This window comes from Magnolia sinica, chromosome 18 (genome assembly GCF_029962835.1).
Source record: "Magnolia sinica isolate HGM2019 chromosome 18, MsV1, whole genome shotgun sequence".
Lineage (NCBI taxonomy): Eukaryota > Viridiplantae > Streptophyta > Magnoliopsida > Magnoliales > Magnoliaceae > Magnolia > Magnolia sinica.
In genome coordinates, this window is record NC_080590.1 from 10,376,724 (window position 1) to 10,399,425 (window position 22,702).

General features: G+C 38.0%; 2 protein-coding genes across 2 annotated transcripts; one reads left to right on the forward strand and one right to left on the reverse strand.

The window, feature by feature from the left end:
• Positions 1-396: 396 nt before the first annotated feature.
• Positions 397-3,161, forward strand: LOC131233765 (transcription factor DUO1). Its single transcript, XM_058230554.1, has 3 exons — positions 397-753; positions 1,335-1,569; positions 2,649-3,161. Exons 1-3 carry the CDS (start codon positions 551-553, stop codon positions 3,159-3,161), a joined length of 951 nt encoding a protein of 316 aa, XP_058086537.1. The 5' UTR covers positions 397-550.
• Positions 3,162-3,505: 344 nt separating this feature from the next.
• On the reverse strand, positions 3,506-15,532 carry LOC131232879 (uncharacterized Rho GTPase-activating protein At5g61530). The gene is made up of 10 exons (XM_058229393.1): positions 15,386-15,532; positions 14,251-14,337; positions 13,887-14,161; positions 9,047-9,109; positions 8,927-8,945; positions 8,421-8,519; positions 8,254-8,331; positions 7,918-8,162; positions 7,334-7,505; positions 3,506-4,285 (listed from the first exon to the last, which is right to left on the reverse strand). The coding sequence occupies exons 2-10, from the start codon at positions 14,309-14,311 to the stop codon at positions 4,140-4,142; spliced, it is 1,158 nt and encodes a 385-aa protein (XP_058085376.1). The 5' UTR covers positions 14,312-14,337; positions 15,386-15,532; the 3' UTR covers positions 3,506-4,139.
• Positions 15,533-22,702: the final 7,170 nt, after the last annotated feature.

A 22,702-nucleotide genomic window follows, 5' to 3' on the forward strand; every position in this document is an offset into this window, starting at 1 on the left:
AGTAGCGAGTCGCTGCTGGCAGTGTCAATCTACGGTTATTCCATGTCTCAAAAACCACAACATCCTGGCTATTAATTTTCACAGTTCCCACCTCATTAGACATTTATCGTCCATTTGAAGGCTCCTAAATGGATCTCTAAAATCATCCAAATTGTGTAGTTTTTGAGCCATGGACCATCAATGGTAGATCTGACCAAATGGGCGGTCCTGATGCAAAGATCCTCATGCCACACGTACAGTTGGAGGATAACATCATTATTCCACTAAAGTAATTTCTCGAACAAGCCAGGGGCATTTCTGTAACTTAGCCCACATTTTGAACGAGGGAGAGAAAATGGGGGACGTGGGACGCTTAGTGGCTGAAGCCCATTAGTAACCGCTTTAACCGTCACTTAAAAAGAAAAGAAAATTCAAAGGAAAACAAAATCCAAACGGGACTTTAAAAATCCATGACTTTGATTTCCACCATTTCAGTGGGAAGAAAAAGATCAGATTAGAGATAGATAAACATACTTATTATAGAAGAGATTTGGATTTGAAGATTTTTGTGATGGAAGGACATTGTAGGAGAGATGAAGGGATGGCTATTCGAAAAGGACCATGGATGGCTGAAGAAGATGAAATCCTGATGGATTATGTGAAGAAGTACGGCCCACGTGATTGGAGCTCGATCCGGTCCAAGGGTCTGTTGCCAAGAACTGGTAAATCATGCCGTCTTAGATGGGTTAATAAGCTTAAACCCGACTTGAAGACGTAAGCATTTCTTCTCTTTCTTTCTTTGTTGTGATATTGGAATTAGAGCAATGAATTTTTTGTTTGATGATGGAATTAGTGGCTAATCTACTTCTTAATACATTCATGTTGTTGGGACATTGCAGATTTCCTTCTTAAGTGTTTTAACAATGGATTAGTTACTAAATCTCTTTGTTAATACATTCATGCTATTGGGTGTTTTTTTTCTTTTTTTTCGTTGTTGTCATTAAAATGGCATTTGAGTAGTATTTTTCATGAATTTGCGAAATTCCATTCATGGGTTTTTTTTCTCTTCCTTTCAATTTGTTTATTATGTTTATGATATGATACTAGAGTACTTTCTTGTGGGTTTTTTTTTTTTTAAAATTTAAATGTTGAGTTTTTCTGTGGTCTCTCTTCATTATCAGTTGATTGAAAAATGCTTTTAAAAGTTCAATTAATTAACAGTGATAAACCACTATCACCATTACAATAATTCCACTTAGCGATGCTTTCTTCGTTGCTCTTGTTATTATTATGGTTGCTAATGAGGATAGCAATTTCACATTCTAACAAAAATCATTTAAAAACAAAACAAGAAGTGGATGCAAATTTTCAGCAGAGGAGGAGAGGATAGTGATTGATTTACAAGCACAATTCGGGAACAAATGGGCTAGAATTGCAACTTACTTGAAGGGAAGAACAGACAATGATGTGAAGAATTTCTGGAGTACAAGGCAGAAGCGATTGGCAAGGCTTTTACAGACATCGCCGCCACCCAGAGCACAGAAAAATCAAGGGAAACTTCCCATTTTTCATCAAATGGCTGCTTTCGAGGTAAGAGTGACGCTATTGCATCCTTCTCTTCTCACTTGTTTTTATGTAAAATGCAAATACCTTACTGAACTATTTTTGGTACTGCTATCCTATTTATTACTAAACAAATATCTTAATATTTTTCCAATATAAAAGGATTGGTCATCTTCAATCTCATTTAAAATTAAAGTATGACCTTTTAACTTAGAATATATGCCCTTCATTTCATATTTTGGTTCATAATCAGAATTTATGATTTTCAACTCTGTTTGAGAAGATCTCAGGTCCAACCAGTTGGACCACAAGTTACAGTCCACCCAGTGAATAACTTCCAACCTGCTAGTACATCTAAAATCGAAACCTTCCAATAAGGTTCCGCTACTAGAAACAACTAGCACCGTCTACTTATCAAGTGGGATGCACCATAGAAAACAATGCCCACTGGATGAGTGGATATGGCTGATTTTTGCACACGGTGATCCTCATCGTATTGGATGGATTGGATTTGGGAAGTTATTCACTTGGTGGATGTTTAACTAGTCTACCTTGAGACTACTTTTAAAATATTAGTAAATGCATTCCACATTGGTGAGTAAATGGATACATAACGATTATGAATAGGGCATGATTTTTTTACTCACAGTGTGCACAGACTCGCTGAGTGCACATCTCCCACCATCCAAAGATAGTTGTGGGGAATCTAGCAACTAAGCAAGCATTTAACCACGGGATTTTCAAAAATTCATTTTGAAAGAGGCATTGGTTTTCCCTAACCAGCATCATTGGATGGTGATACATCGTGTACACACGAACTTTTCCCTTGTAATCAACCATTGTACTCAAATATAATGATGACAAATGATAGTCTACAGGCAGTTTGTTAACTTTCATCTCCGACTGTCTTTCCCACCAACACGTCATGTATAGGACATTCGATCCATGAAAATCAGCCTGATTGTCCCACCTTTTGAATGGGTGGGACCTCAGGAAAGACAGGTCTATATACAACCTGTATTTGTGGTGATTATTTCATTTATTGGTCAAACTAATCTCAATTTCTCCCTTTGAACATTTTTCTTGCTTTCATTTTTTTTTTCAAGCCTTCAAGACTAAGTTCTATGCAATTTCAAGAAGAAATCTCCAATATCCAGTCTGGCAAAACTTCTTCATCCATGGGGAATTCAGATGTCATCAAGATGGTGCAGTTGCCAGATCTAGTGAACCCAAACAGGCTTAATGAGGAAACAGACATTCCATCCCTTGAATACAAGAACAGTAACAACAAACCATGCCCAGATATGACCCTACAATTCCCCTTCACCCAACTCCCACCGCCAGCCTTGGACTTTCCACTGTTGGCAGAAAGTGAAGACCTCGTCACTGAAATCAGTGACAACAGATTCTGGGACATGCTTTCGGGTAGAGAAAGTTGTTCAGATACCGACAATGGCCCTCGCTTCACGCTTGGGCTGCCATTCTTCGAACTGGACGCAGGTCATCATGGCACCAGACAGGAAGACAACATCCCAACAACCCCAGATAGCTTCTTTGACGACTTCCCAGCAGACATGTTTAACCACCTCGAGCCCCTCCCCAGCCCCTCGGAGTGGTAAGTGTTTCAGATTGGCATGTTACATGAGTGTCAGATTGTGTCTCAAGAGTCTCTTCTCAATCTGACTTATGCATGCATGCATGTTATGATGACTTGTAATTCTTTCGACCTTGGACTGGATGACTGTAACCTATATTAATCCTCTGAAGGGAGATAGTGATCAACTTTTATTTAGATGTTGACACAAAAATGCCACTCATCTATATGTTATCTTTGAAAAGTAATATACTTTCATGTGTAATACTCTTCTCTGTTGGTTTTAAAAAATTCATGTGAAAATCGCAGTTGGTTATCATCACCTGACTGGAAAAACACCTCGACTGATTAAAATTAAGTCCATGGAAGTCCAAGAAATTGGAGTATATGTCAAATTATAAGAGGAAGATAAGCATCAAAACATAATGTTTTAAGGTCATGTTTAGGAGAGCAAAAACAAACCAGTGAAAGGAGAAGCAGAAATAGCTCCCAACTAGAACAATTGTTTTGCATATCCTACCTTATGTGCAGAAAAATAAAAAAGGAAATAGGAAAAAGAAAAGAAATGAAATTGCCACATGGTAACAGCCAAACTTTGACCTCAGTGTAGTTAAGGTCAAATCCACACTTTACAAACCGAAATCCAACAACTCCAAATATCTGTTGGAATTTGCCACTTTTCGCCCTAAGGCAATCTTCTGCTAAATTTGGCACTGCAGCGAAGGTTTAAAACCAGTGTACCAGGTATCATATCGTTCACCACCAATTCGGCCCAGTATTGCTCTGTATCGGGCTGTTTCGGGCAGATACAGGCTGATACAGCCGTATCATTCATGGATGCTACCGGTACATCTTGGGTAATATGTCTGGTTCGGGTAATACTTTAATCCTTGATTACAGCTAAAAATGTAGAACCCCAGAATTAGAGAACCTATCTGTCCATCCGTCTGTTTGTCTCAACAAACTCCAACCCAAGAAGATACAGCCAACTTCCTATCAGAAATCATCTCCATATCGTTTCATTTGCGTCTGTGAAAATGGCGTTGTGATGCTGGACGAGGCACTGAACGACCTCGATGGCGCCAAAATCGGTGGGCAAGCCGTCATCCAAGGGAATGGGAGAGGATGCATTGATACCATCGTCTTCATCTGTTACAATGGAAGATGAAAGAAATTAAAGAAAGAAACTTGAAGCTAACAATTGCAAAGACTCTACTTCTGTATATATCTCCTTCCAAATCACTTTTCATTTGAGCAGTTGCAAAGGATGGAGTTCTACATTGTCCGTCTTGCCCAATACCTCAAAGGTTTTGAGGAAATTCCTTCAGGTGAAGGTGACCAAAGATCAAGTTATAACAAAATGGGAAAGACATGATTTGCTGTGTTAATCATCACCCCTCACCTGTGTAGTAAAGGAGTTGTTATGACCCTGGTTTTGTTAATTCACCAGCAAAATTCATTCTTCAGATCTATCATTTTTCTATAAAGCAAGACGTATGGTTGGCAGATATGGCCTGTCTGACAACCTACCAGTGCAACTATGGCAGCAACAAGGGATTCTTCACATTGCAGACCATGAATGGTGGAAGGATAGTTCAGAATGCCTCTAGAGAAGACCTTGAATGTTAGAAATGACATTCATCAGGAGCCTCCAATGCAGCCAGTTGTTTTCCTTCCACCTGGATGATGAGTTTCATGTAACCAACTGCAATCTCTGGTGGATGAATTGTATACTGAAAGCCAATTTGGGTGTGAGCACAAATGTAGATTTGGCGCTATTTGCAAAGCGCCGACTTCCATTCCCAAAGAGCCATTTGTTGGGGAAGTGCAGAAACTCCATTCTGAGCCTCAAGCCCAACACTAAATGGCAAATGAGCTACATTTAGCTGGTGGCCATATTTCAGCCAGTGGCCTTCGCTCAATGCAAATACATTAACATCCAACACCCTAAGAGCTGCTAAGCAGTGTCATATTTTTACACTTCATAATCATGGTTCTCTCATTGGGGAAAAGAGAGGAAAATCAATTTTCCTAACTGATTTTTGTATAGATAAAGAATTTGACTTTATAAAACCTTCAGTAGAGAATAGAATTTTCCACAAAAGAACAAAACAGCCCTGTTGTGAACCCCAATATTTTCAGCACATTCTCAGGGAGCATGTATTGTAGAATGGACTAAATATATACTGCATTTTAGAAAGAAAGGAACCCCACAAAAATTTCCTAAAACTATCAGAGTGACCCTCTCCATCAATGGTACTCGTGTGTTTTTCTGCTTCTATATGTCCAGACAACTATTTCTGCACATATAGTGGTGTGCCAGTACCAAATGAACACTGCTGCATCCACATATCACCCCCACTCTATAGGAGCACAGCAGACACGCTAACATCTTAGCTGCTCACCTTCAGGCCTCTATCATCGATGATTCGTAGTGCAAAATCACATACATCATATGATTATAAGTTATAACTATTTGAATGGAGTATATTTGTAAGAAGAATGAGAACTATTGATTCACTTTTTTAGATTCAACTCCTCGAGCTGAATGTTGAGATCACCTGACCAATGCAATATTTCAAGCTCTGGTCTGTCGATGGTGGGCTACTACACGAGTGATCCAGATTTGTACATGCGCCCAATTGAATAAGGAAAATCGACTGTGGCAACCATATCGAAATATGAATCTCCCTCCAACAAATGAGCATGACACAATTGGTGATTGTGTTCCTTGATCCAGACCAAGGTTACCTGGAAGGCAGGTGGTTTGGTACATGGGACACGGTACACTACTTCCTCCAATACGTGGTATGCTAGGGTAGGATCATGTGGCAATTTATATATGAAATGATAAATGATGATATTATAGATCCCACGTGAAACGATAAATGCTAGGGGTAGGATTGCCCAGGGTTTGGTGGATAACCTTTTGTCGGCTTGGCACGGGGTGCACCTTGGGAAGGAGAAGAAAGTGCTTTGGAGAATGGCTCTTCTCACAATTTGGTGGGCTGTTTGGGAAGAAATAATGCTAGGTGTTTCAATAATGCCTCAAAGTTGGTTGATCACACCTCCCAAAGAGTTAAGACTGCTGGTCATAGAATGGGCTTCTTCAGTTGCTCAATTAAGGGGCTGTAATTTGGTTTCATGGGGCTGTAGTTGGGTTGCTTTCTCGGCACCCCCTTCTTGTTGTAGCTCCTGCGTTTGCTTCTTGTTGTTTTGCTGCTTTTATTTGTTTTAATAAAAGTTTCGTCATCTTTCAAAAAAATAAAAATAAAAATGAAGATCCCACATGCATGGTATTACATCCTATGCATGCTCTTACAAAATCGAAGTGTAAGAGTGCATTTGGCTGCGCCAAATATCATGAAATTTCATGATTCGCATCATCATCTAAACCTTATCCCAACTACTTGGGTAGCTACACAAATCCTGTTCCTTCATTCCAAACATGCACTAAATCTTGGTGCAAGGAAACACACCAAAAATCTGTAGGTTTCTAAACATAAAATCACGTCATAACATAATAAATACTAAAAGAGTAAAAAACTGTAATTTTGGAACAGTAAAATCCCTATAGCAAATGACCCATAATCCGGATCACATCATTTGGAAAGGAAAACATGGGGAGGGGGGGTTGGTGGTTTAGGTGACCTTGATCCGGACTGTTTAATCAGCAGGTTGACTCTTGGATTGGCCATGCAGCTCAAAGGCTGGACCAATCAGAATATGGCAAATGGCCAGTCAGTATAAGCTTTGGGTGTTCCCTAAAGTTTACTGGTGCAATGGACCATGCCATCATTCCAGCAAGTGGTTTGTATTCTAATCAATCTGGAACATCAATTCAGCCAGCCACCATTCGGATATGTATGGACAGACTGATAGTCGCACTGATTGGACGGTTCTTACCACACGTTTGATAGAGTTCATTCTGTAAGCCTATAAAAATCAATTTAATGGACTTTTCATTGATGATTGTTTGGACATTTGGAATTATATGATCGGCCCCAAGTTTGGGAGTAGAACATACTCAAGAAGTGACCCACTTATTGGATGGTCCAGATTGATGAGCATGTTCACTGGTTGCACCTTGTTAGAAATTAGCTTGTTAACATGCAGTGTTGAAGTTAAGAAACGCCTATATGTAAAATCCAACTAAAAGTGAAAAAAAAAAATATTAGTTATGAATAGGCAACTGACCTGATAGGCTGTCCCAAGCACTGTAGGAGGTTGGATCCATGGTATTGGCAGGACCTTTTGATGCATGATTGACAGAGGACTGCCAAAGCTGACTAGAAAAATCTAACCTTTGAACCCCTTTCTGCCACATAATGACAGGTGCCAGTTCCACAGCGAGGCTATGAGCGTCCATCTACATGCATATATCAATTAATGAGCAATAGTGTATATTTTATATTATTATATGTATGGTGTATCTGTGCATGGGTGGATGTGCATGACAAATAGCAATATGCATTCAGGTCAAGGTATGCAAAAACGGTTACGTAATGGATAGAAGCCTTATGGCCGTTATGTAAAGGTAATGACGGCCACCATTACGCGTTATGGGGTTGTAATGGCTGTTATGGAAAGAATACCCATTACGGGGCTGATAAAGTTTTTTTTTTTTCAAAAAGAAAAAAAATGTAACGGCCGTTATGGCCCGTATCGTAACAGTAATGGTGGTGGCCATCATTACTGTTCGGAATACCATGATTCGGGTGCATTGAGCATACATTTACTCAGGAAAAAAAGAGGCAGAGAACAAAGGGAAGACTGCCTACCTTATTAAGAGATGACTTCTGGCTCACACGGAGCAGCAGTGCAGTGACGAACTCCAGAGTCATGTAACTTACATTCGGAAGCCTTTTCAACATGTTTCTCATGTCACGTATGCTGCACCGAGCATCTCTGATTGCATGATAATGCTCGTATGTGGTAAGTGGCTCAGGAAGGCTTGCCAGATAACACTTCACTAGAGCTGCCACATTAATTGGGTTTATGCCTTCTGGCAGTGGAGCATTCCAATCTGTAAAATCCAAATCAGATCATGATTCCACTGAAATCAAAGAATATGATTAACTCAGCTCTAACATGAGATTAAAGAAATCAGATAATACCTTCATTGTACAGTGAAATCAACTGCTGAATAGCTTTCTTATCTCCTTCAGATTTGAATAAATACTCAGAATTTAATCCTAGCAATGCATAGGGATTTTATTATGGCTTCAATATCTGAAATATAAAATAAACAAACACTGTTTATTGTCTTTTTGTCACAGATCACCTGATAATATGAGAAAATCTGCACATCTGACCAATATCTGAGGAATGGGTCTGCTAGATTGTTGTCGCTGTACTGTTATCTCAATTGGCACTCCAAAAACTGAGGATAAATTGGAAGAGAAAAATAATTTGAATGAGTTTTCATTCTAACTGAAAATATGTGCATGCCGTTGACAACCTATACCACCTGGAGTCAGATTTAAATGGTTTTAGAAACAGATTGAATGGAAAAGAAACATGAGCAATTAACAGAATCAGGCAATCAAAAGAACAATACAGACATCTCCACAAGTACCAACTTAGACTTTGATCTTATTGTTGTACAGTTTTATGATTTGCAAGACAACTTGAAGGCTGCTCCATAAGAGTTGCTCATTTTACAATAGCAACCACCAAAATTTAAGACTCCACAAAAAAGAAAAGAAAAAGAGAGTGATATTTCCACTGCAACATTCTAGAACACACAATATAATAAATTGGAGAGTGGCCAGAGGAATATAAACTCACCATCACTGCTTGCTACCCCCTGAAAAAAAAAAGAAAAAAAAAACGAAGAAGAAGACAAACATAAGGAACTGCAAGCATGCAATTGTATGGAAAAGTTTTTACTATTTTCAAATTACATACCTTCTGCCAGCGCTCAATATTGGTCAAAATATTCTTGCTTTTATGTGCAGTCATCTTTGCTGCCTGAAAGAATGCCAACCACGAAATAAATCTATAATAATGAGTACTATCATCTTATATTATATCTTTCACTTCAACTATAAATGGAACAAAAGCATAACAGAATACAAATAATCAATTTAAATATATCGTAAGGAGTAGTTTAGGTTAATGCATAAATGCAAAGTCGACAATATCTAAAAATTGGTTGAACTTGCAATGCCAATTCCACCGACAACGTAATTCTATGAACACTTCTGGAGCTTCATTTATCCCTGTATTTTTTGTTAAGCCTTCTTGAACCAATGGCCAGCAGAAGGGCCAAAGGCAAAAGAATTCTGCCAGAACTCAAATGGATCAATAGGTGAGGCATCTATAACTAGACAAAAATCCCACTCAATTTCCACATCAATTCATATGGGAGTTCAGTATTCCTTTTTATTTTGATATTTATTATTATTATTTCTCATCATTTATGGTCCAAATCTAACCTACTCATAATCATCTTCCCCATGGTAACTTTACTTGGAAGTGTTACAGTGAGTTCTACCAAGAGAGACTTGGTTCTCTTGGAAACAAGGTTCCAAATAAAATAAAGCTGTCTACCGATCCTTCCAAATCTTGAGCAACACATTTAATTGGGAAAAAAACTCCATTTACTTTACCTTCTTGTCTGGTAAATTAAGGGCAAGATATCTATCAAAGCCCCAAAATGCAATTCTGCAACAGATGCATGTTACTCGCTGAACTTCTTTCCTATTGTTCCAAAAGATTGGTGATGAACTAATATGAAGGAATTTAGAGCCCTTTATATAGTTGATGGTGTCTACAAAGGTTTTAGCAAAAGTTTAGGACAGATTAGGGAGGCGATGGGTTTTCTTATTTCTAGCTATCAGAAAGGATCTTGTGAGGGATGTGGATATTGGAAAGGGCTGTTGATAACAGTGATTTAAGTATCGACGATATTGGCCGATATATCCCACGATACATCTTGTATCCCACCTGTGTGATACGAAACGCACAAGTAGTGGGATATATCCCACATGTTCAATCTGGTGAGCATTTTCGATTTTCAATCCTTTTCTATAAATCATGTTAAATAAATGTCAAATTGTTACAAATCCATGATTTTTCATGTTTTGCATGAAAAATCATGGAATGAGAGATTCAATTTTGAGATTTGTTGGAGACGGGCCGAGGTACGGAAAATTGGAAGAATTTTTTTTTTTTTTTTCTCAATTCCTCACAAATCAGTTGCAATCTGTGTCCAAACATAAAATCAAACATGTATATGTAACCTGATCTAGTGATTCTTCTTTTGCTTTTGAATATATTGCTTATGTTTCCACACGTCTTCTTACATTTATAAATTATATGAATATACTCAATGCTCGAAATATTGGTATCGTGTTACGTATCATACCCTTGGGATATGGATACGTATCGGTTATCAAATGGGATATATCAATATTGTTGGAAACATGGGGAAACATTGGGAAATTAGTCAAAATTTTCAATGAAACTTCAATGATTATTAAAAAAGACATCAATACACACTTATAAATCAAAACATTACGAAAAAGCCAAGTGCATATAATAGGTTTTTTTTGTATGGGGTCCTAATCTATGTGTTGTCTAACTGAATTGATGCAAGTATATTCAAAGTCTATTAATATAATTTAGAAGTGTAAGAAGATGTGTGGAAATGCAAGCAATACATTCAAAAGCAAAAGAAGAATCACTAGATCAGGTTACATACATGTTTGATTTTATGTTTGGACACAAAGATTGCAACCGATTTGCAAGAAATTGAGAAATTTTGATTTTTTTTTTTCCAATTTTCTGCAACTCTCCCCATCTCCAAATCTCAAAATCGAAGCTCCCAATCCATGTTTTTTCATACAAACATTGAAAAATCATGGATTTGTACCAATTCGACATTGATTTAACATGATTTACAAAAAAAAAAAAAAGGGATTGAAAACTGAAAATGCTCACTGGATCGAACATGTGGGATATATCCCACTACTTGTGTGTTTCGTATCGCATATGTGGGATACAAAATATATCGTGGGATATATTGACTGATATTGTCGATACTTGAAACATTGAATATACTTGCATCAATTCAGTTAAACAACGCAAAGATTAAGACCCCATACAAAGAAAACTTATTATGTGTACTTGTTTTTTGCAATGCTTTGATTTATAAGTGTGTATTGATGTCTTTTTTAACAATCACTGAAATTTCATTGAGAAATTCGACCAATTTCCTAATGTTTCTCCATGTTTATAACAACAATGATATGTTGCGTGATACAACCAATATATCCCATGCAATAACCAATATGTATTCATATCCGAAAGGTGCGATATGTAATGCGATACCGATATTTCGAACACTAGTTGATAATGGGGTCATTTATTTGGCTTCCAGGGTGGCCTTTGAAGGGATTGTCCCGAAGCTTGACTCACTATCATCTAAGCCTTATCCCAACTAATTGGGGTTGGCTACATGAATCCTTTTCTGCATTCCCACTCTATCGAGGGCCATAACTTCAGTTAGACCATAGGTCATCAAGTCTTTTCTTACAATCTCAATCCATGTCATTTTTCTACTACCTCCATCCATGTCCATTTCTCAACTCTAGTGGGTGGCAGAGGATAGAAATGGAATGATTGGTAGGATTGTTCTACTTGGTAGGATGTGAGCATTAGCTGGACAATGAATGCCACAGCAACCTAACAGATCAACTTCCAGGGCACTTGTTTAATTGCAAAAGGTTTTGAGAAGGATATGTGGTTGTTGGTTCATGGAACACTGCAAGATCTTTATAGTTATATCCATCTGCAAGATTTTCTTGGCTGGATACATGAAGAAAGATTCTCATGGCTGACTGGATTTCTTACTGTATCTCCCCCACCAGAGCAGTACATGAATTTTGGGTAAACAGCATATGTTTCAACATTGAGGTCTCGCTCAGATTTGATTCACAAATAAAGTGGAAGCTTTGTTGTGTCTGCTAATCTATTGCTCCTCATGACAAGTACGGATGCATTGCTCCTTGTTCAATGGACAAAGATGGGTGCTACTTTTGTCACTGTTGACTTATCGCAGAGCTGGGCCTCCTTCCGAGCTGACAACAATTTAGAAGATCATTTTAGACTTTCTTTCTTCAGCACTGCATTATGGTGTGGGAAAAAATTCATGGATTTTTTGCTGGACTTCCAATGCAGTTTCTAGCGAACTGTATCGAATGCAGGGTAAGCAAAAGAGGACCAAATCTCGTGATCCACAGGGGACTACTTGTTTCAACTTTTGTAGCAATGGCCTGGACAAGGTTACCTTGTTCGGCAAAGGACATTCCAAACCACCTACCCAAAATAAAAACATACTGATACGTGGTGCAGTTAAGCTTGGTTTGGAATTCAGACCACAAACGAAGTCTAAAAAGCCATTGCAGTTGAATGCTACAAGGCTTTTAAGCTCAAGTGCCTATACTTCAGATGCAGTGTCTTCTGACATTTCTACAACAGTTGATGTGTGACTAAACCTGGTTCTGTGGTTATATGTTATTACTTAAACAACACTTGATAATATGCATTGGAAGCATTAGTACATATAGATATATGAGACTTAATATTCTATATTATATAATATTGAAAACATCAAAATTTTGCATAAAAGTTGAGCCACTTTATTTTGAAGTGTAGACAAAGGAATCAGTTATATACTATTAACACCGTACCAGATTAGCCAAAACATGCCTTCCAAATTAGTGAACAAAAACGAATCAGATCAGCAAACCAAAAATGAATGACCAAGACTACCACAGCATACCAGGTTAATCTCGTCTGAGGAGCATCACAAATCATAAATCAGTACCTACACTGACTGTACCAGTGATCCAAGTAAAAATGGGCTGGACAGAATAGTGAAAGGACTTCCAGCTGCAGCAGAAGGCCTCCAGTGTGCTGGGTTTCAGTGCTGGATGCAATTGCTGAGTTGAACTTGATGGTCGGGGTGAATCTAGCATAAGAAAGATGTGGAGTTGTATTTGATGGCTCAAGAGGGATGATTTTAATCTCTTCTATGGACCAATTTGGCAAGATTCTACAATTGGAGAACCGGAGTACTTCAGTTGGGTCTAAGAAACTCCCAGTTTGTTACTTGTGGTGCTAACAAGTGCATCATCTAAGGCTATTCAATGGACTCACAAGTAAATTGCTACCCTTGGAAGATGGCCGAGTTTTCCTTGTGGAGATCCTAGACTTAATTGAGGACTTAAGAGAGTTTCTGACAGTTCACATTTCACACCTATTGGGAAGCAAACTGACCAGCCAATAGTTTAGGTAATTGACAAGTTGAGACATTATGTCTGTGTCTGAGACTCAACCCACAATAAGGGGTGAGTAGGGTAGTACAACAACAACAACATGAGATGCATGCGAGATGTCAGGAGTCTAAGCATCTGTATTTTTGTTGTTGGGAATGGCCAACATGTGATTCATGTATGAGATTCACTGATGTAGCATTAGGAGACTATTGGTGTTGCTCAAACCTCTTTCTAGATTTTCAGCCACAGCCACCCTTTTCAGACACTTGTATGCATACTAACTCTATGAATACTTCATTGAACAGAAAATTGGTTGTTCATGCATATCAAAGTGACAGTCAATAACATTTATAGGAAATCCACGGTATCCCAAATTTTGGATTTTCGTCCTCAATGAATGTGGATATGGGTCTGCTTTGAGACTTTATCGTAAAAGAATCAATAAAAACAAAGAAAAAACTCACCTCTTCAACTTTCATCTTTCCTACAGTAACCTTGTCCTTTGTCTCCGAAAGGCCCTTCTTCAGCAGTGTGCCAGTTGAAGCAGCAGCAGAGATAATACGTTCTTGCATGTTGTCTCGAAATGCAGGGCTCCTTCCGGCCTCTCGAATAAGAGACCATCGGCTTTTCACCAGAGACCCTACCCGTCCTGCCACATCAGCAACATTCCCGCTTGCATCCTTTGCAACCTCCCCCACAAATGTCCCAGCGGAATTCCCAGCTTGCTTAAGCTTGATCCCTGCATTCAGAAGAAAAAATGCCACATTATAACCTATCATTCCTCTAACGGGGTTACTTTTAGCACAAAACTGAGTAATTGCAACTTACCAGAAGAAGAAAAGAACCCGGTCGCCTTCTCACGCCACGGAGGCGAGTCAGTTGAAGGCATTTCAACAATTCTTAAGAGCAAAGAAACTGAAAAAACAGGGAAATCCCAAATATAATAAGAAATTTATGTCATATTTTTTGAAAGGCTATGTAATAGATGATTTTTATACATAGCTGATTTTTTGTAGTGCTAAGGCTTACATCATGATGATAATGATGATGATTTTTTGAAAGGCTAATATTCGATTTGGTATTCTAAAATTGACATAAGAGCAAAGAAAAAAAAAAAAAAAATGTAAATCCCAAATGGAATAAGAAACTTAAGTTGTATGTTTTTTAAAGGCTAATATTCAATTTCGTATTCTAAACTGACGAAAGAGCAAAGAAATTGAGAAAGAACAAAAGGTAAATCCCAAATATAATAAGAAATTTATGCCATGCTTTTTGCAATTCGATTTCGTATTCTAACATTGACAGCAACCTTCAAGTCAGACTGCAGCAATCCAATTTAATGAATTCAATAGTTTTTAAAAAGGAGGCATATCATCGGCTCTGCCTGAATTAGCTTTCATTCTGGCTAGCGATCCAGATCGTTCATCTGGTAAGCCTCCCCACAGAAGGGCCATGGACAAAAAATCTCATCCGTTTGAAAAGGCCTTTTCCTCTGCAAATGGATCATTGACTATTTTTTACTTCACATCTGCGCATTTGCAGCCGCGACAGCAATTCAGGCCGAGCACCAGAACTTCCATCCTGGAAAAAACTCTCCATTCCACAACAATAACCAATCGCAGGCAGTCTATTCAAAAGAGATATCTTTGATAATTTTCACGATCCAAGAATCACGCAACAACGAGAATTTCGAACAATCATGAAGGTAAAAAAAAAAAAAAAAAAACACATAAACATGATCATCCACATCAGAAAGATCAATTAAAACATTGACAAGATCGATCCAAGCAACAAAAAGGAGAAATCCCAACCCGGTTTCAGATTTTACATCGACTAACCTAATTTTGCAAGATTCGATCTCTTTTATCAATGAGATGGAGAATCGGAGGAAGAGAAATAGCAGGCAATTCGAAGAAACTAGGGAGATCGGAAACCCTAATTTCATTAAAGATGTCGAGATTACCTTTCTTTGGGGGAGCGATAGAGAAGAAGAATCGTCGTCGAGGCAGAGAGAATCTTACGCGAGCTTGCTTTCTCTCAATTCAAACACACGCCGGGAATTCTAAGGACTAAGAAACTCTCATGGAAGACAACGACGGCTTTCCCTCAAGCGTTTGGCGTTTGCCAATCACAACATTGCCACGTGTGCTTCGTGAGAAACTGTTTAGTTGGGTGGGGCCCACTAAAGTAACAGTTTTCTTTCCCAGTTTTCTGCTTGGAAATGATACGATAGAGCCGTCTCTATCATAAGATGATACAGACCACCATTATAATCGTTGCGTAGGAACAGTGGATCGGAACCGTCCACCAAGTGGACCCCATCATCGTGGCCTATGATCGACCCAGTAATTTGGGTTATGTTTCACATCCAATTGGTGGCCTTCACATGGACGGTAGTTAACAAAGTAAATTGATGGCTAGGATTTTCTCGTAGGGGTGTGGTTTCAACTACTGGCTATATATGGCAGAGTCGATAAGTGCACGGTCCCATGTACTGTCAGCGTTTCCCTGTTGCGAGAATTTTACGACTGTGGACCCCACCTTTTATCCAACGGTTTTTATGAAGCAATACAAACTTAGCATACGAACTTAGACCTTCTCGATCGGACAGCATTTTGAGGACGTAAATACCCCTCCTTTCCCGGCCATTTAGGTCTGTACATCGAGCCGAGCCGAGCCGAGCCGAGCCGAGCCGAGCCGAGTCGAGTCGAGTCGAGTTGGGCCAAGCTTGGCTTAACTCGTCCATGTTATACTTGAGTTCAAGCTCAAGCTCAACATTGAAGCTTGGCTTATTTGCCAAAGCTTTCGAGTCGAGTTCGAGTCAAGCTAGTGGTTCGAATGGAGTCGAGTTTACCTCGGTAGGGTAAGGGAAATAAAAAGAGGGAATGAGAATGGGTAGGGTCGGGTAGAATTTTTTAGTAAAAACTTTTAAGTTTTAACTTCTTTTTTTAAACTTATATATATATATATATATATATATATATATATATATATATATATATTATACTTAATATTAATATAATATATATAATATATATTATTAAAATATATTACTCGAGCCGAGTCGAGTCGAAATACACCATGGTCGAACTTGGCTTGAACTCAACTCGAGCTTTAGTAAACAAGCTCGACTCGCCTTGAGTCGGCCTTTCAAGCCTAGTCAATCCGCGCTGAGTCGAGTGAGTTTTTCGAGCTAGCTTGACTCGTGTACAACCCTACTGCTGTTGCTTTCACTCACGCTGCTTTCACCCCCTTGCACTAAGAAATACAAAAAAATCCATTTTCTCGGCATGAAAATTCCTCCACTAGATCACACCATTCTCCCGTTGAATTGCATCCTCTCCATACATCTGCATTTCCTCATCTTTCGAAAATGGCTGATCCACCGAATAAAGCATGCACCATAGGTATATTTTTATATATTGCCTGTTGGATGAAGCTTGCATCTGGGCCTTTGGTTCATCTATGTATACATCATCCGATGAACATGATGGATTACAAATAAAACATCATTGTGCGGCGTAGCAAGCGAAATTGAATTTTGGGCTCAAACCTTTAATATAAATAGAAAAATGGATGAATGTCGTGGATAGTCTACATACATTCAAGTTGAATCTTGGGCTCAATTTAGTTAACTCAGCACGATAAAAGCATACGGATCAAAATGATTTCAAATTTTAAGAGTTTTTGGTTTATTTGACCTACTTCTCGATAATATGCTCGAGTTGTCGCCGACATTCCCGGTTCATGATTGGTTGAATTCTCCGAGTAATGACCTTAGAATTTGATGTTTGGCTATTTCAATCGCATTTCAAGTTCATTGAAATTCATATTAGGCTAGTTTAATTGTATTTCAATTATGTGTTAGCTAGTTTAATTGCATTTCAAGTTTATTGAAATTCATGTTATCCTCGCTGAATTTTCAGTTTCCCTCAGTGAATTTCTTGATTGCCCCATTCAATTTCATGCTTGCCCCGCTCAAATTCACGTTTGCCCCACTGATTTTCATGTTTACCCCGCTCAATTTCTAGTTTACCCTGCACAATTTCCTGTTTGCCCTATTCAATTTCCTGTTTGCCCTGCTGAAATTCAACTTTGCCCCGCTGAACTTCATGTTTGCCCCGCTCAATTTCCTATTTGCCCCTCTGAAATTCAAGTTTGCCCCGCTGAATTTCATGTTTGCCTCCTCAAAATTCATGTTTGTCCAGCTCAATTTCCTATCTGCCCTGCTCAATTTCATGTTTTCCCCGCCCAATTTCATGTTTGCCCCACTCAATTTCTAGTTTGCCCTGTTCAATTTCCAATTTGCCCTGCTGAATTTCATGTTTGCCTTGCTGAATTTCATGTTTGCTAATGGCCTTGAAATTACAGCTAATAGATCATGATACTAGAATTTAGTAATAAAGAAATTATCAATTCTATGATTGTCTGATTGGCTACCCTATGACCGATCCCATAAATCATCCCCAGATACCTATGCATGAAAGTTTTGGGTTGCTTTGTAGATATGACTCAGATCATCTTTCTAAGGCATGCATAATTTTTTTTTAAAAAAATTGAGCAGGGTAAAAACAACAATACATGAAAATATCACAAGATTATGTGAATTTGAGGGTGAAGTGAGCATATAGTTCAATTTAGTTAATTATTATTTTTATACGATCACAATATCTTGATGAATGTTGTGGCGTAGGTTTGATGCTGACCACCAACTTGATGCAACCCTCCTTTATCTGGGCTAGGGATTGACAATGATAGTACAAAACTCCTACAAGTGCAATTTGATAGGCTATTACATATGTTGATTACAATCAAGCACTATTTAATAGTCTATTACATATGTTGATTACAATCAATAAGTTAAGAAATAACATGTTCATGGGAAGAGTGTAGCTGAAATAAGGATGTTGAGATGGATGATTGACAAGATAGGGAATAATAGAACTAAAAATGAATATATTCAAGTGAACTTATGAGTAGCACCAATAGGTAATAAGATGGGGAAAAGTAGAGTTAGATGGTTTGGTCGTGCAACATAGACCAAGAACCACTTCAAGCCTGCTTACCGCCATTGCCTAAGCATGCTTACAACCATTGTCATATTATTGTAAATTTTTGCAGCTTAAATAACATAACAATGCCAAAGGCATACGATGGTTAGTATATATTATTGCATTTCACAGCTGCTACATTACCACAAAAAGGAGAAAACACTTGAGACTAAGGATGAGCCAGGCCATTGGGTTGAATTCCCCGAGTAATGACCTTAGAATTTGATGTTTGGCTAGGTCAATCGCATTTCAAGTTTATTGAAATTCATGTTAGGCTAGGTCAATTGCATTTCAATTATGTGTTAGGGTAGTTTAATTACATTTCAAGTTCATTGAAATTCATGTTACCCTCACTGAATTTTTATATATAAATATATATATTTATAAAACTGCCTTTAGAGCTTCTCATTAAGATCGAAGAACCAATTACAATTTCAGGGGACCTGAATTTCCAGTTTCTCCCGCTGAATTTCGTGATTGCCCCGCTCAATTTCATACTTGCCCTACTCAATTTCATGTTTGCCCCGCTAAATTTCTAGTTTGCCCTGCTGAATTTCATGTTTCCCCTACTCAATTTCATGCTTGCCTCGCTCAATTTCATGTTTGCCCCGCTGAATTTCATGTTTGCCCTGCTAATTTTCATGCTTGCCCCGCTGGATTTCTAGTTTGCCCCGCTGGATTTCTGGTTTGCCCCGCTGGATTTCTAGTTTGCCCCGATCAATATCCACTTTGCCCAGCTGAATTTCATGTTTCCCTCACTCAATTTTCACTTTGCCCCGCTCAATTTCATGTTTGCCTCCCTCAAATTATTGCTTGCGTCGCTGAATTTTCATACTTCCCTTGCTCCATTTCTAGTTTGCCTCGCTCAATTTTCATGCTTGCCTCACTCAATTCCATGATAGATAGCGTCGCTGAATGTAGTGAGCACCACATGAAGTTATTCGTATCTTTGAAGCCCTAATCCATATAAGCTTACTCTCTCTAGTTGTTTATTTAAAAAATGAACGCATTGCTTACTCTTTATTTCCTTAATTCCTATATTATTCTCATCTATTATGGAACATGAGTACTCAGTCCTCTATTTCATGTTTGCCTTGCTCAATTTCATGTTTGCCCTACTCAATTTCTAGTTTGCCCTGTTGAAGTTCATGTTTGCCCCGCTCAATTTCATGTTTGCCCTACTAAATTTCATGCTTGCCCCGCTCAATTTCATGACTGAATGGTTTATTGCCCCATGTGCTATTTAAAACCTTGTAGAATGTTAAGGGCGTTAGCAAAACCCATGTATGTGTGTGTACATGGGTATATGTATATCTATGCATATATGTATGTATATGCACTTATATGTGCATGTGTGCAAGCCATATGAGTGGGTAGGATTGGGACAAGCTCAAGTCGAGCCTGACCCATTCATTTATGGCAATATCTTTTGACCCAAGACCCATAACCTGACAAACTAAACTTCCCAGAACCTAGCCCATGACAGCTGACAATCAGTAGCCAGATGATACTGACAAGGCATATTTTTGTTTCCACTCGTAAATTAAAGTTCTGTTTATATCATTCACATAATTTCTGACTCCCATTTAAGAAGGCTACAATGGCATACAAACCATGAAAGATTTTCTGAATCAATGTCAGCAAAATCACCCTAGACATATCTTTGTTACATGCCGAGTGCTGAATTCGAGTGTAGATATGCAAGGCCCCTCACTGCTCCAAGTGCTACTTTAAGTGTATGAGGCCAGTCCATCTTCGATTCACTAATACCTAAGTTATCAGTATCAGAAATTATAAGTTAAAAGAATAACATTGGATGAATGGGCATCAATTGGCTTGAAATAGGTAATGATGATGAGCCTTGCTAAGTCCACACACTTGTGCAATAAAGCTCATGTACACACCACACATCAAGCTTGTCACGTTTGAAGGTTATATATATATATATATATATATATATATATATATATATATATATATATATATATATATATAGTCCCGTGTAGGTTAGCCTTACATATAATCACTTACCAGTTTGCTTACCAGTACTATTGTCTACTTAGATTATTTTATAAAAGAAAGCACCGAAAAAAATAATAAAAAATCGGGCATATACTATATTGATGAAATGGGCTTGTCAAGTTTGGTTGTTTGGATGATGCTTGTTAGATATTTGATGAATGCCCAAGAGAAATATTGTTTGGGTAGAAGTAATTCTACAGTTTGTGTATGAAATAAGTATTCTTTTATTCAGTTATTCTATGTAATTTGTGTAGAAGCAATTCCAAAACAAGAAAGGCAAAAGAAAAAAATAATAATAATAAATAAAACACACAATGTGATTCCACCTCATTGCACGTCTCCAAATGCAGCCTTAGTGCTTTGTTCGAAGTTTCTGAATTTAAATGAATTAGAGATAGGGCTTTAGTGCTTTAGCATCTCTACTTTTTAATTTCAGAGATGGTTATTCTGGAAGTTGATAAGATTGGCGAACTTGAATCAATGGGATTTCCAATGGCTTGCACAATAAGGGTACTCCATTATTCTGGTGGGGCAATTGATAAGAAGAGTCTCTTTTCATCTCTACTTTGCATTTTGTAATAGTAAAGTTGCTTTCATATAAGAATGGACAAGGCTATGATGCTTGTGATGAAATTTTCTTTTGTATCTCACTAAGAGGTTCCATTTCTTCTGCCCAAATCACTATTGTTGCTGTCATGAGTTTCTGTTTGATGATTCTCTTGGATGTCTATGAACTTATGCACTGGTAAGGTTTTGAAATGTTGACCAAGTTTAATTCTAGTACTTATCATCTAATATTTTTGTCTCCTTTCGTTAACATTTTGGTTGTGGGTTGGCCTAGTTTGGTGTTAGTCTTAGGAGTTGCACTTCACTAATTTAAAATATAATTCAAGTCTTGTTATGGCAACCCATCCATTGTATGCAGTGTGTTTGATGCAATCATGCATGCATCTAGAAACTGAATTGCAAAGGAGACAATGAGATTCTTATTATTTAATTTCAGCTTTCCTATTTCTCTCTAACCATAGATGCTCTTCTTATTATCATGCATATTCATGGTTTTCCATTTCCATTGCTTGCAAGATTATGTTGCAACAAGATGGTATAAAGCTCCTGAATTGTGTAGATCCTTTTTTCCTTAGAAGCATGTGAACAAAAAATGAGGCCATTTATAAATAGAAATCAAGGGGTCCTTGTTGCCTTTTTGGCTATAATCGACGTGAATAACCTGTAAATCAAAACTATTACATTCAAATCTTTCAACATAATGCCACTCTTGCTATTGGTGTTGTTAGTTAACCAAGGTGAAGTTTTGATTTCATAACAAAATATGTTATAAAGAGGGAGATAAATTGACTAAGATGTTCATTTGGGGAGATTTCTCTTCATGTATTATTCGGAGATTCCGATCTCTTAGAATTGTAGCTCTCACATTATTAGTGAGGCAAGCTCAAAATTCAGCGAGGAAACCTACAAATTGAGCGAGGGAACCGAGGAATTTTCAGTTTGCCCCATTCAATTTCATGTTTGCTCCGTTGAATTTCACGTTTACCTCACTCAATTTCTAATTTGCCCCGCTCAATTTCATGTTTGCCCCGCTGAAATTCAAGCTTGCCCCACTCAATTTCATGTTTACCCCGCTCAACTTCATATTTGCCCCGCTGAATTTCATGTTTGCCCCGCTGAAATTCATGTTTGCCCCGCTGAAATTCATGTTTGCCCCGCTGAAATTCAAGCTTGCCTAGCTCGACTTCATGTCTGCTCTGCTTAATTTCATGTTTTTCCCGCTGAAATTCAAGTTTGCCCTGCTTAATTTCATGTTTGCCACGCTGAATTTCATGTTTGGAATTTAAGATGCAATTGATTGAGTCCTTCTAACCTTGGATCAATCCTACTTTTTATCTACCCTTCCTAGACCTAACATTTGTTTCATTTTAACCTAATCAAGTCTCGAAATGATGCCATAGCTGCAGTTGCAGTTGCAAGTGATAGATGGCATAGGAGAAGTAACTATCTTCAACTCTTAAATAGTCATTTCAACCATATAATCAACAATCAAGCATTTTCTAGTTTGCCTCTTTGCTTGGTACAGAGTAAAGAGAATTGACTGAAAGCAGTCTAACAAACTATACTTTAGCTCGGATAAGATATGACCTAACTCTTTGCCGAATCTTTTCCCAAACTCTATTATCCATTTTCATCGTTAA

What these genes read in the sequence shown, in the direction of transcription:
- LOC131233765 (XM_058230554.1), top strand. Translation starts at nt 551, where the DNA reads ATGGAAGGACATTGTAGGAGAGATGAAGGGATGGCTATTCGAAAAGGA. An exon ending in CTTAAACCCGACTTGAAGAC is followed by an intron (nt 754 to 1,334) that starts GTAAGCATTTCT and finishes CAAAACAAGAAG; the next exon opens with TGGATGCAAATTTTCAGCAG. An exon ending in ATCAAATGGCTGCTTTCGAG is followed by an intron (nt 1,570 to 2,648) that starts GTAAGAGTGACG and finishes TTTTTTTTCAAG; the next exon opens with CCTTCAAGACTAAGTTCTAT.
- LOC131232879 (XM_058229393.1), bottom strand. Translation starts at nt 14,311, where the DNA reads ATGCCTTCAACTGACTCGCCTCCGTGGCGTGAGAAGGCGACCGGGTTC. An exon ending in GATTTCACTGTACAATGAAG is followed by an intron (nt 8,163 to 8,253) that starts GTATTATCTGAT and finishes TGGATTTTACAG; the next exon opens with ATTGGAATGCTCCACTGCCA. An exon ending in TGCTTGGGACAGCCTATCAG is followed by an intron (nt 4,286 to 7,333) that starts GTCAGTTGCCTA and finishes CCATTGTAACAG; the next exon opens with ATGAAGACGATGGTATCAAT.